Below are 13,890 nucleotides of genomic sequence, written 5' to 3'. Positions count from 1 at the left end.
AAAAAGTATTTTTTCCCTATTCCCCAAGTTTATTTAATTTCTACTCTACTTAACTCATTTTTAAAATTAAGAGGTGCAAAGAGACTTGTTCGTAAAATTTATGAGAATTTAGCAATTCAAGAAAATGAATAACTATCTCTCGAAGACTGCCAAGCTAACATATATTCTTATGCTAGATCAATGTTTGATAAATATAAATCTATGAAAATAACAGGTGGTGAGACTGCTCCTTCTACTTCTAAGGCTAGAGTAGAAGTTCTATGGGAAGGTATGGATGATATAATAGGTTTTGATTCCTCTATTGATGATGCGATTGATTCTTATCTTAATCAAAGATTGGAAAGTATTAAAGACAAAGAAGGCAACGAACAACTTTTGGCATGGTGGAGGGAGCGTGGCAAGGCTTTTTCAACACTTTCAATAATGGTCCGAGATATCTTGGCTATTCAAGCATCATCAGTAGCATCGGAGAGTACTTTTAGTGCGGCAAAATTTTAAATCGGAGATCATAGACATTCATTAGTGGAGGACAACCTAGAGATTTCCGTATTATTCAGAGATTGGATTAATTCATAAAAGAAAAAATCTTGGTTTTGAAAAATTAACCATTAGGGAAGAATAATACAATGAGATACTTAGCATTGGGAGTCATGATGATATGGAACTCATGGAACATCAATTAACATTGCCAATTCTAGAACAATGTCCGAGAGAAATTATAGATAAGTTACAACGAAGCTATATAGAAGCTTATAAATATTAGTATGATAATTTATAATTGGCTACTAAGAGGCATACTTCAAACAGAACCCTTCTTAGAAGGTGGCTGTGTAGATTAGGTGCTCTTCAAAAGAATTATATTTATATGTGAAATTTGAAAGTTCTATTAATAAAATAAAAGGCTCTAAGCCTTGAATTTTTTTATGAATTGTCTTACACTCTTACTTAGTTACTTAATGGCTTGAAATTATATTAAATAAATTACAACTCTATTATAATTACTAAAATATTTTATTACAAGTCTTTTGTTTTAATATTTTATAAATCTTTACTTAGTTTCCTAATTTTCTTATAATTTATTAAGTTTTAAGTTTATTAAATAAGTCAAAAAACTAGCTGTTGCAAACTTTAAAAATTTAGTCATTGTCAAAAAACTAGCCGTTGCCAAACTTAATGCTTAAATAATTAATTTGTTTTTTTTTAAAACGGCCCACTTAAGGCCCGCAAAACCGTCTCGTCCCATCCCGTCCCATCCCGTTTGTTAGCGGGATGGGATGGGCCTACCGTTTCGTCACATTTAGGCCCGTCCCGGCTAAATGTCATTCCATCCCGTCCCGTTTATTTGGTCCCGTCCCGTCCTATCCAGTTAGACAGCCATAATCCCGTATAAGCTTCTTCCTTTGGTTTGAAGAGAACTCATCCGGGATGATTCCACACACAAAAAAATTTGCGAGATCCGTGAACCATGGCACCTCTTTCATTGAAATAGCCAAGATTTTCTCATCAGGGAAGGAGTCATTGATTTAAAGGCCATCATGCGGCCTCCCCTCCTCCTCCAAATGAGACAAATGGTCTGCCACTTGATTTTCACTTCCTTTTCTATCTTGGATGTCAATATCAAACTCTTGCAAAAAAAGAATCCACCTCATCAACTGAGCTTTGGAATCTTTCTTGCTCATAAGATAATGAAGTGCCGCATGATCCGTGTGGACAATAACTTTTTCACCCATCAAGAACGAGCGGAACTTCTCAATTGCAAACACAATGGAAAGGAGCTCTTTCTCCGTAACGATATAGTTGACTTGGGCACCATTCATGGTCTTACTTGCATAGTAGACCGGATGAAAATTCTTGTTGATGCGTTGCCCCAAAACAGCCCCAACCGCTACGTCACTTGCATCACATATGAGTTCAAAAGGGACACTCCAATTTTGAGCGGTGATGATGAGAGTAGTTGTCAAATTGAACTTTAATAATTCGAAGGCTCTCATGCAATCATCATTGAAGTTAAACTTAGCATATTTCTCAAGAAGGTTGCACACCGGGTTTACCACCTTAGAGAAGTCTTTGATGAAACGCCGGTAAAACTCTGCGTGGCCTAAGAAACTCCGCACACCCTTCATTGAAGTTGGAGGTGGAAGTTTAGAAATCAACTCAATCTTTGCCTTGTCAACTTCAACTCAATTATTTGATATTTTGTGGCCAAGGACAATGCCTAGCTCGATCATGAAATGACACTTCTCCCAATTGAGCACCAAATTTATTTCTTCACATCTTGCCAACACTTTATCTAAATTTGCAAGACAATCATCAAAAGAATCTCCAACCACCAAGAAGTCATCCATGAAAACTTCAAGGTTGTCCTCCATCATGTCCGTGAAGATAGCCATCATACACCTTTGAAAAGTCGCCGGTGCATTGCACAAACCAAATGGCATTCACTTGAAGGTAAAAGTACCGTAGGGACATGTAAAGGTTGTTTTCTCTTGATCCTCCGGAGCAATAAGGATTTGGTTGTAGCTCGAATACCCATCAAGAAAGCAATAGAAAGCACGACCGGCTAATCTATCAAGCATTTGATCTAAGAAAGGAAGTGAGAAATGATCCTTCCTAGTGACTTTGTTGAGCTTGCGATAGTCCATACACACTCTCCAACCGGTCTCCGTTCTTGTAGGAATCAAATCATTCTTGTCATTGGTGACCATCGTCATGCCCCCTTCTTCGGGACACATTGAACTGGAGAAGTCCATGAACTATCGGAAATGGGGTAGACAACCCCGGCATCCAACCACTTGATAATCTCCTTTTTGACAACTTCTTGCATAGCCTCATTGAGTCTTCTTTGATGTTCAATAGATGGTTTGGTGCCTTCCTCCAAGTTGATCTTGTGCATGCAAAATGCGGGGCTTATCCCTCGAATATCCGCCAATGTCCACCCAATAGCCTTCTTCCTCTTATGTAGCACCGCCAATGTAGAATCTACCTGCATGTTAGTTAAACAAGAGGAAAGAATAACCGGTAAAGTAGAATAAGGGCCAAGAAAGTTATACCGAAGATGTGGAGGCAATGGCTTCAACTCCAACGTAGGAGGCTCTTCAATGGAAGGCTTTGTAGGAGCAGTTATCCTATTTTCAAGATCCAAAGATAGTTTCCGGGGTGCATAATTGTACGAACCTATTCCTTTCAAGGAGTTCACACATTCCATGAAGCCATTCATCTCGTCATCATCAAAATTGAGCAAAACGGCCTCCAACATATCACCAACATTGATTGTGTCACTTGTATCATCAACAATAACACCGGTCACCAAGTCTACAAAAGAGCACACTTCGTTGCTATTTAGTTGCCGCATGGACTTACACACATGGAATGCCACGTTTTCATTACCCACCCGGAAGGTGAGTTCTTTGGCTTCAACATCACAAAGAGCCTTCCCCGTAGCAAGGAAAGGTCTTCCAAGAATAATCGACACCTCATAATCAACTTCACAATCTAGAATGACAAAATTCGCCGGAAGAATGAATTTATCAACATGAACCAAGACATCTTCAATCACTCCCAAAGGTGTCTTCATGGTACAATCGGCCATTTGCAATCTCATAGAGGTGGTTCTAGATTCCCAAGGTCTTGAAAATCGAATAGGGTATCAAATTGATACTTGCCCTAAGATCACAAAGAGCTTTAGCAAACTCGGCACTTCCAATTGTACAAGGAATCGTGAAAGCATCGGGATACTCCAACTTAGGAGCCATTGAATGCACAATTTCACTCACTTGATGAGTGACTTTGATAGTTTCAAAATTTATTGACCACTTCTTCGTTATGAAATCCTTCATAAACTTTGCATAACTGGGCATTTGTTCCAAAACTTCAACTAATGGCACATTGATTGAGAGACTCTTCATCATTTGGATGAACCTTTTGAATTAATTCTCACTATTTTGTTTTGCAAGTCTTTGAGGGTATGGAGGTGGAGGCTTAGGCAATGGTGCCTTAGCCTTTTGCACTACCGGCTCCGGTATGTCAATAATGTGATTCCTCGATGGGTTCACCTCATCTTGAGTCTCTTCCATACTATCATCAATATCAATCCGAACTTCATCATTTGATTGCACCACATTGTTCGAGACCTCTTCTTCTTGTACCAATTGCTCATCATCCACAAGTTGCTTTTGACCTGAGGTGGGTGCATTCCCACCTCTTCCATTTCTTGTAGTAACGGTCATGGCATGCCCCGTGTTGTTTCCACCCTTTAGGTTTACCACTGTGTCACTTGGTAGTGCCCACTTAGGATGAGAGTTTAGAGCTTGAGAGATTTGCCCCATTTGAACTTCTAAGTTGCGGATCGATGTGTTGTGTGAGTCAAGTTGGGCATCCGAATCGGCATTCTTTTCCATAATTTGCTTGAACATGTTCTCAATACGCCCCATCTCATTGTTTGAAGAACTATAACCATGGAAAAGATAAGGAGGAAGGTTGCTCGGTTGTTGATACATTGGGAGCCTTTGAAAACCTGACCCCTGATTGCCTTGATTATTGTTCCATCCGCCTTGATTGTTCCCCCCCTCCCCCCCCCCAATTTCCTTGATTATTGCCACTCCAATTTCCTTGATTGTTTTTTTTGCCAATTCCCTAGATTTTTTCCACCACTCCAATTTCCTTGGTTGTTAGAATTCCAATTTCTTTGATTGTTTTGATGTCGCCATTATTGTTGGTTTGGGCCTTGAAAGTTATTTTGTTGCCCTTGAAAGTTGTTCACATATTACACCTCCTCTTATTGTTCATTGTAAGAAATCTCTTGATCAAAACCACTATCCTCTTGCACATAATTCTCCATTCGATGTTGCACTTGTGGACCCTTGGTCCTTTTTTTGTTCACCATCATGTTCATTCTCTCCATGGCATTGACTTGCTTAGGATTTTGCACTTGTTGAAGTTGAGCCTTTGCTAATTGATTCATGGTGGTAGTCAATTTGATAATGGCTTGCCCATGGTCATGCAACTCTTTGTGAAGGTGGATCACGTTTGGATCACCTTGTGGAACATTAGCCCGGGACTTCCATGCCGATGATGTTTCCGCCATTTCATCTAAAATCTCACACGCCTCCGCCAATTTCCTTGATTGTTTTTGTTATGCCAATTCCCATGATTGTTTCCACCACTCCAATTTCCTTGGTTGTTAGAATTCCAATTTCTTTGATTGTTTTGAGGTCACCATTGTTGTTGGGTTGGGCCTTGAAAGTTGTATCAAAACCACTATCCTCTTGCACATAATTCTCCACTCGATGTTGTACTTGTGGACCCTTGGTCCTTCTTTTATTCACCATCATGTTCATTCCCTCCATGGTGACTTACTTAGGATTTTGCATTTGTTGAAGTTAAGCCTTTGCTAATTGATTCATGGTGGTAGTCAATTTGACAATGGCTTGCCCATGGTCATGCAACTCTTTGTGAAGGTGGATCACGCTGGGATCACCTTAAGGAACATTAGCCCGGGACTGCCATGCCGATGATGTTTCTTCCATTTCATCTAAAATATCACACGCCTCCGCATAAGGCGTAGTCATAAAGTTTCTTTCGGCAAGTTGATTCACTACATATTGGTTGGTTGTGTTGATCCCACGATAGAAAGTTTGTTGAATCATATTCTCCGTCATATCGTTGTTGGGACATTCCTTAACCATTATTCTATAGCGTTCTTATATCTCGTGAAGTGGTTCATTTTACTCTTGCTTGAATGCCAAAATCTCATCCCGAAGTGTAGCCATGTGCCCCGGAGAGAAGAACTTAGAAATAAGCTTTTCCGCCAACTCATCCCAAGTGTGAATGGAATGGTTCGGCAAACGTTCCAACCAATCTAAAGCTTTCCCCCATAGAGAGAAGGGAAAAAGCCTTAGCCTCAATGCATCCTTGGAGACATTTGTTTGTTTTCTCCCCCAACAATTGTCCACAAACCCCTTCAAATATTTGTATGCATTTTGACTTGGAGCACCGGTGAAGAAACCTTGTTGCTTTAGCAAAGTGAGCATCACATTGGTGATTTGAAAGTTGCCCGCCCTAATACGGGGAGGGACTATTACACTAGCATATCCTTTATTGGGTAACACCCGGTGTGGAGCCGCTCGTGGTGGAGGTTAGGGTGGAGCGGGGACATTGTCATGAGGCACTCGACCTTTTCTATTGACTTGAGGTTCAAGAGGAACCTCATCAATTTGCTCATCCTCGACGTACACATCCCCCGAGGCAATATTTTCGAGCTCATTGTTTGCCATGGTTGTACCTACGATTTCTCAAACAAGTTAGTAACACGGAAGGAAAAGAAGATAATGCAAAAACACACCCAAATATATAGATAACACCATTTTTAACTCCCCGGCAATGGCGCCAAAAATTAATCACATCCAAAGCATACCTCGAAAGACATATGAAACGGTCGTATGCAATAATAGAAACCCAACTAAGAGTCGGGGTCAAATCCACAATATGCAATAATAGAAACCCAGCTAAGAGTAGGTGTTAAATCCGCAAGGAGCTAAGATGGGAGTTAGGGGTATATATTTCGATTTGAGCAATTGGATTATCTAGATTGCACTTCCACAATAAGGATTTGTTTTCTATTTCTAATTTTACTCTAATAATTGCAAAAATAAATAGAGAAGACTAGAGATAGTTGTTTATACGGTTTTTCCAAATGGATAAAAAGCCTAGGGTTATGACCTTGACCTAGGTGTTTGTTTAATGGGATAAAGACTTTAATGCTTATTTTGTTGATTAGGGTATATTATAACTATCAATTCTAAATTACCCACTCATTACCTGTCGGTCAGAGAGTGGTTTTGCCCACTTTGGCTTTCTCAAGACCAAATGGGTATCACACAAAACAATTGATAAAAGCTCAAGTCGGGTTATTACTATCTCTAGGTTGAACCCTTTAATTGGGTTAATCAATCTCTCGATTGACCCAATTCCTTGTTAGCTAAGTTATTCTAGACTAGGTCTCTCTTTCTCAAGTATATACTAAGTCAAATAGGCATGAATCAATATTTGCAACCATTAATTCTAAAAGTGAAGCATGAGCTAGGCTAAATAATCAACACCCAATCATAAACAAGCACTAAATTAGATACCCATAAGGTTTACACTCGAGGGTTGGGTCACAACCCTAGTAAAAATCTAGCTACTCATAATGGGGTTTGAAGAAAATAAGGGAGAAAAACTAATTAAACTCATAATGGAAGCTTAAAACGATTAAATATATTGTAAACACACCAAAGCAAAGTAAAACTTCCTAAAATAGTAAAGAAAAGCGGCTACAGCAACTTCAGAGGTTCAAACTTGACCTAATTTTGTGAAACTCGTCTATTTATACAAGACAGAAAATCTCGGATAAAAATGCCCCTCGGGAGGTTCTGTGGCCGCATAATTCCATGTGCAGTCTGCAAATTTCTTCATTTGGCAGGAGCTGGAGTTCTGCGGCTGCATATTTCTGAACTGCGGCTGCACATTTCTGAACTGCGGCCACAAGGCATTCTTCTGCGACCGCACATTTATGGACTGCGGCTGCAAGGCAACTCTTCAGCGGCCCGCAGATTTAGGCTTGCGGCCGTACAATTCTTGTGCAGTCCGCAATTCACAGTCTCCTGGACTTGGTCTTTTTCCATATTCTCTGATCTTCGACTCCTAGCCCAGCTTTGCGGACGCACAATCCATGTGCGGTCCACACTTTGCGCAAATGTCTGCTAGATTTTTCCTCTTTGTTTGCGGCCGCCGAATTCCTTCTGCGGACCGCAAATTTGTGCTTCTGCGGCCTTTATTGCCTTGTGCTTCAGACTACTCCTTTTTGAGTCGGATTTAATCTCGGGAGTCCAACTTCCAGTATTCCTACAATTTTGCATAATTTTATTAGTTTCGGGAACACAATTCAATGATTTTAGACTAAAACTAAAGCTAAAAGGCGTTAATAAGTAGTCAAAATCCCCACTTATCAGCTCCTTAGAAACTGCTTTAGTACGAGCATAAATAGTTGCAGGTGCTCCATCTCTAGGTGTTGCTGCATGTGCCCTAGTTTGGGCTCTAGACCTACCTTTGCCCCAGCCTGTACCTTGAGTAGCAGCTACAACCTGGGGCATTGGCTCCTGCTCAGCTGCTGTTGACACACATGTTCTCACAATCTGTAGGAGAATAGAAGAGTAAAGACTCAAACTTTAGGATGAAATAAAATTGTACGATAGAGAAAGAAGAAATTAGAGTTTCCTAAATATCCTATAGCCTCTTGAAGATAAGTATAGGCGTCTTCATACCGATTCGCAAGAATCTACTAGACATGCTCATGACCCGTAGAACCTATGAACTTAGAACTCTGATACCAAACTTTATCACGATCCAAAATCCCAACAATGGTTATGATGGCACATAACCCCAACTAGTTAGATAAACCAACAATAACAACCAACCAAAATAAGACAATAAAGGACAATCTGCTGACATAACAGAGATAAAGCATAAATACGTTTAAATCCAACAATACCAAAGGCGAAAAATCCAACTATAGTTTCTAAAATTCGGTAATACGAAATTATAAGCCTCTAAGATTAAATACAACTTAGTCATGATATAGAGATATTGTCTTGAATAAGATAACAATATGATAATCTAAAGAAGGTGACTTCAAAGGACTGTGATCGATCACGCAACACTACCTTTAGTCTCCTAAGTCAGCTATTAGGCACTTTCTTGAAATCCACTGGAGCCAATGCCAAAGTCTGCACAAAAATATTTAAAAGTGTAATATGAGTATAAAAATATATACTGAGTAAGTATCAAGTCTAATCTCAAAGAAGTAGTGGCGAGATTTTGACAAAATCATGATACTCACTTTCTCAACCTGGATAGTCCATATTAACATGAAGTCACAGAAAATATCCAGGAGAAACGGATATACCAACGAGGTGTAAAATCATAGAGAAGATAAACATACTTCTCAAACAAGATAACCAAAACGCATATAAAGATGATATGCACCAAGTAGCAGCTATATGAATATTTCTACATGAGTCTAGGATGATCATGTATGTTCGAGACTCAATGAATATCTATATGTATATCACGTGCTCAACATGATACACATATCATCTGTACTCATAGAGCCCAATGTAACATTTTCACGACCCAAACCGATGGGCCATGACGAGTGCCCGAGTCCTACCTATCGATCACCCCTAAGCATGCGTCTAAGATATAAACATGAATTAAGGGTAGGTCATGAATAATATCTGTCAATAAACTGTTGAATTACGTGAATAACATATGTGAGGAAAACATGTCCAAAATACATATATATATATATATATATATATATATATATATATATATATATATATATATATATATATATATATATATATATATATATATATATGCGTGAATATGGTAGGGCGAGCCGGCAAGGCTACTATGGACAACTACATATCCAAGACTGGAAGCCGACAAGGCCACATACTATCCAACTATACATAATTATCTACAGACCTCTAATAGAGTGTACAACTGTATAAAGGACAGGACTGGGCCCCGTCATACCCATATCTACATATCAAAACAGCGTACCAAAACTAGTAACAGCTCCGGATCAAGTGGAGCACACCAACTCTCGCTGATCAAAGATCCTAAAAAGGGGGTCCATCAGCCTGTCAACCTGCACCTGCGGGCATGAAACGCAGCATCCCCAGGGAAAAGGGACGTCAGTACGAATAATGTACCGAGTATGCAAGGCATGATAGGTTGATGAGTATTAAGCTGGGGACCTCAAGGACCTCGTGGTCGTGGTTAGGAGGGTAAATGATAGGTTGATGAGTATTAAGCTGGTAGTTGGTGGGTTTACTGTAAACGTGATTAGTGCATATGCTCCTCAAGTAGGTTTGGACCAGGAGGTCAAGAAGCAATTCTGTGAGGATTTGGACGAGATGGTACGTAGTATCCTGCACACAGAGAAGTTGTTCATTGGCATATATTTCAATAGCCATATTGAGGCTAGTGCTAAGGGATATGATGATGTGCATGGCGGGTTCGATTTTGGGGATAGGAATGAGGGAGGTAATTCACTGTTGGATTTTGGTAGAGCTTTTGATTTGGTTATAGCTAACTCGAGTTTTCCGAAGAGGGAAGAGCACCTGGTCACTTTTCGGAATTCAATGGGCAAGACTTAGATTGATTATCTTCTCTGCAGGAAATACAATAAAGGTCTGTGCACTGACTGCAAGGTCATCCCAAGTGAACACCTCACGACCCTACATAGGCTCCTAGTTATAGACCTGGAGATCAAGAGGAGTAGAAGGAAGAGGGCGGGGTGCAGGAAACCTAAGATCAAGTGGGGTAACTTGACAAATGACAAAGCTCAATAGTTAGGGGAGAAATTGTTGGCTATGAGGGCCTGGACGAGTAGGGGGGACGCGTCTAGTATGTGGTTCAAGACTGCGAATTGCATTAGGGTAGCTGCTAGAGAGGTTTTAGGGGTCACGAAGGGCTCTCCTTAGGATCATAAAGGGGACTGGTGGTGGAATGGAGAGGTTCAAGGTAAAGTGGAAGTTAAGAAAGCTACTTATTTGAAGCTAGTGGAGAGTACAAATGAGGTGGAAAAAAGGACTTATCAGGAGTGTTACAGAAAGGCAAAGAAAGAGGCGAAGTTAGAAGTTACGACGGCTAAGAATGCGGCATTTGCTCGTTTGTATGATGAGCTCGGGGGCAGAGGCGGGGACAAGAAGTTGTACCTATTGGCCAAGGTGAGGGAGAGGAAAACCCGCGACTTAGACCAAGTCAAGTGCATCAAGGACGAGGATGGCAAAGTGTTGATGGACGAGGCACTTATTAGGAGAAGATGGCAGACATACTTCCATAAACTGTTGAACGAGGAGGGGGATAGAAGCATTGTGCTGGGTGAGTTGGAGCACTCTGAGAGTCGGCCGGATTTTAGGTACTGTAGGCGGATTACGGTAGAGGAGGTGGAAGGGGCGATGCGTAAGATATGCAGGGGCAGAGCGACGGGGCCAGACAAAATCCTAGTGGAATTCTGGAAGAGCGCGGGGCAGGCAGGTTCGGAGTGGCTCACTGGGTTGTTTAATGTTATTTTTAAGACAAAGAAGATGCCCGAAAAATGGAGGCGGAGTACGATGGTTCCGCTTTACAAGAACAAGGGCGATATCCAAAATTGCAACAATTATAGGGGTATCAAGTTGTTGAGTCACACTATGAAGGTTTGGGAGAGGGTGGTTGAGGCCAGGGTGAGGAGGTGCGTGTCTATTTCTGAGAATCAATTTGGATTCATGCCGGGGCGTTCGACTACGGAATGTATTCATCTGGTAAGGAGATTAGTGGAGCAGTACAGGGAGAGGAAGAAGGATTTGCATATGGTATTTATTGACCTTGAGAAAATGTACGATAAAGTCCCGATGGAGGTACTGTAGAGGTGTTTGGAGGTTAGCGACGTTCCGGTAGCGTACATTAGGGTGATTAAGGATATGTATGATGATGCTAAGACTCAGGTGAGGACTGTGGGTGGTGACTCAGAGCATTTCCCTGTGGTGATGGGGTTGCACTAAGGATCGGCTCTTAGCCCTTTTTTATTTGCCTTGGCGATGGATGTATTGTCACGACACATCCAAGGGGAGGTGCCTTGGTGCATGCTATTTGCCGATGATATAGTGTTGATTGACGAGACACGAAGAGGAGTTAATGCGAGGTTGGAGGTTTGGAGACAGACCTTGGAGTCTAAAGGTTTCAAACTGAGTAGAACCAAGACAAAATACTTGAAGTGCAAATTCAGTGATGGGACCTATGATGCAGACATAGAGGTTAAGCTTGATGCTCAAGTTATCCCCAAGAGAGCGAGTTTTAAGTATCTTGGGTCTATTATCCAGGGTAACGGGGAGATTGACGAATATGTCGCATATCGCATCGGAGCGGGATGGATGAAGTGGAGGCTCGCTTCTAGTGTTTTATGTGATAAGAATGTGCCGCCAAGACTTAAGGGTAAGTTTTATCGAGTGGTGGTTCGACCAGCTATGTTGTATGGGGCTGAGTGTTGGCCAGTCAAGAACTTCCACGTGCAGAAGATGAAAGTAGTAGAGATGAGTATGTTGAGATGGATGTGTGGGTGTACCAGGAGAGATAGGATTAAGAATGAAGCTATCCGGGATAGAGTGGGAGTAGCCTCCGTGGAGGACAAGATGCGGGAGTCGAGGCTGAGATGGTTCGTACATGTTAAGAGAAGAAGCGTTGATGCTCCTGTCAAGAGGTGTGAGAGGTTGGACATGGAGAGTTTGAGAAGAGGTCGAGGTAGGACTAAGAAGCAATGGGGAGAGGTGATTATACAGGACATGGCACTGCTTCAGCTCACTGAGGACATGACTCTTGATAGGAGGGTGTGAAGGTCGAGGATTAAGGTAGAAGGTTAGTGGGTAGTTTTTAGTTGTTCACTGATAGTCTTAGTAGCATGCATGTCCATTCATATTCTTAGATTTTTATTATGTTATGTGGTTTTGTTCGCCTCAGGTATTGTATTCCCTATTGCTATTATTTGGTACTACTTATCTTTTATCTCTCCCTTTTTCTTTTCTCTTCCATCTTTCTTCCTTCCTTGCTTTCCTCTTCTTCTTCTTCCCCTTCCTGAGCTGAAGGTCTATTCGAAACAGCCTCTCTACCTGCATTAGGTAGGGGTAAGGTCTGCGTACAGACTACCCTCCCTAGACCCCACATGTTGGGATCATACTGGGTTTGTTGTTGTTGTTGTTGTTGTTGTTGTTATGCAAGGCATGAAAATCAGTACATAAAGACATAGATGAAACATGGTGTAAAGAATTCTACATGTGAGTCTAAATAACTTTGTGAATCCTGAAACATTTATAATGTCATGCACGTCCGTATAAATATCGTATCATGCATAGGTATAGGTGTACATAACATCTCGGGCAGGAACCCTTACTTCCCCTCTTTGACGTCGTGTTTGCATAATGTTCTGGAATCATAGCATATCTGTTGGATTTGAATAAGTACAATCTCATCCCTTTCTCATTTTTATTTCATTCTTCCTTTACCATTCCATAGTTACTAAAACAACTAAATTCTAATTTAATGCCACATCACTCCATATTCCCCCATTTAGGGGAGTAATAAGATTTAGAGCTACGACGATCTACCTATAGATGTTTTACCTCTTCATCTTTGACGTCTTTTCACATCATTGATGATCCTTACATTTACTCATCATAAGCATCATGCAAAATCGAGTTCCTCTGACTCAACTCTTCCACATCCACATGCAATCTCTTACCAACTGTCTTTCTGGATGTATGTATCGTTGTATTACGAATAAAATAGAGTTTAATAGGTTGAATTCTTACAACTGAGCTCTACCACACGATCTAGAGTAAGAATAAAGAGTGACAGTCCTAAATGCCCTATAGCCTGCTGCTTATAAATGTGGTGCACAATACACCCATAAACAAGACTCTACTAGACACGACTTGTAGACTTCCTAGGACAGAACTATTCTGATACCACTTTTATCACGACCCAAACCGATGGGCCGCGACGGGCACCCGGTACCTTACTCAACCGAGTACCAACGTACTGTATATTTCGTATCATACTATCATAGGTATATGCGTACATACCTCTGAGGGCATCCCATCATATCATCTCGGCCACTGTGGGAAAAACTATCAACATATACCAGCTGATCAGGTGGTGGTGCGTATATAATGCCATAACCTTTTCCCATATCCCATATACATATAATATACGCGTATATAATGCCATCTGGTCATGGGTCAATGTACATGTATAAATGAATGAAATGCATAAGAAATACGTTAATAAGATTTCTCGAAATGTTAT

The 13,890-nt window shown here is 40.8% G+C and overlaps 1 protein-coding gene across 1 annotated transcript; it reads left to right on the top strand.

The window, feature by feature from the left end:
* The first annotated feature begins 9,848 nt into the window (after window positions 1-9,848).
* Window positions 9,849-11,218, top strand: LOC107784624 (uncharacterized). Its single transcript, XM_075239000.1, has 4 exons — window positions 9,849-10,092; window positions 10,226-10,239; window positions 10,608-11,088; window positions 11,130-11,218. The coding sequence occupies exons 1-4, from the start codon at window positions 9,849-9,851 to the stop codon at window positions 11,216-11,218; spliced, it is 828 nt and encodes a 275-aa protein (XP_075095101.1).
* Window positions 11,219-13,890: the final 2,672 nt, after the last annotated feature.

This window comes from Nicotiana tabacum, chromosome 19 (genome assembly GCF_000715075.1).
Source record: "Nicotiana tabacum cultivar K326 chromosome 19, ASM71507v2, whole genome shotgun sequence".
NCBI classification, from domain to species: Eukaryota; Viridiplantae; Streptophyta; class Magnoliopsida; order Solanales; family Solanaceae; genus Nicotiana; species Nicotiana tabacum.
The sequence above is the reverse complement of the archived record's forward strand: the minus strand, read 5'-3'. Positions and strand labels throughout refer to the sequence as shown.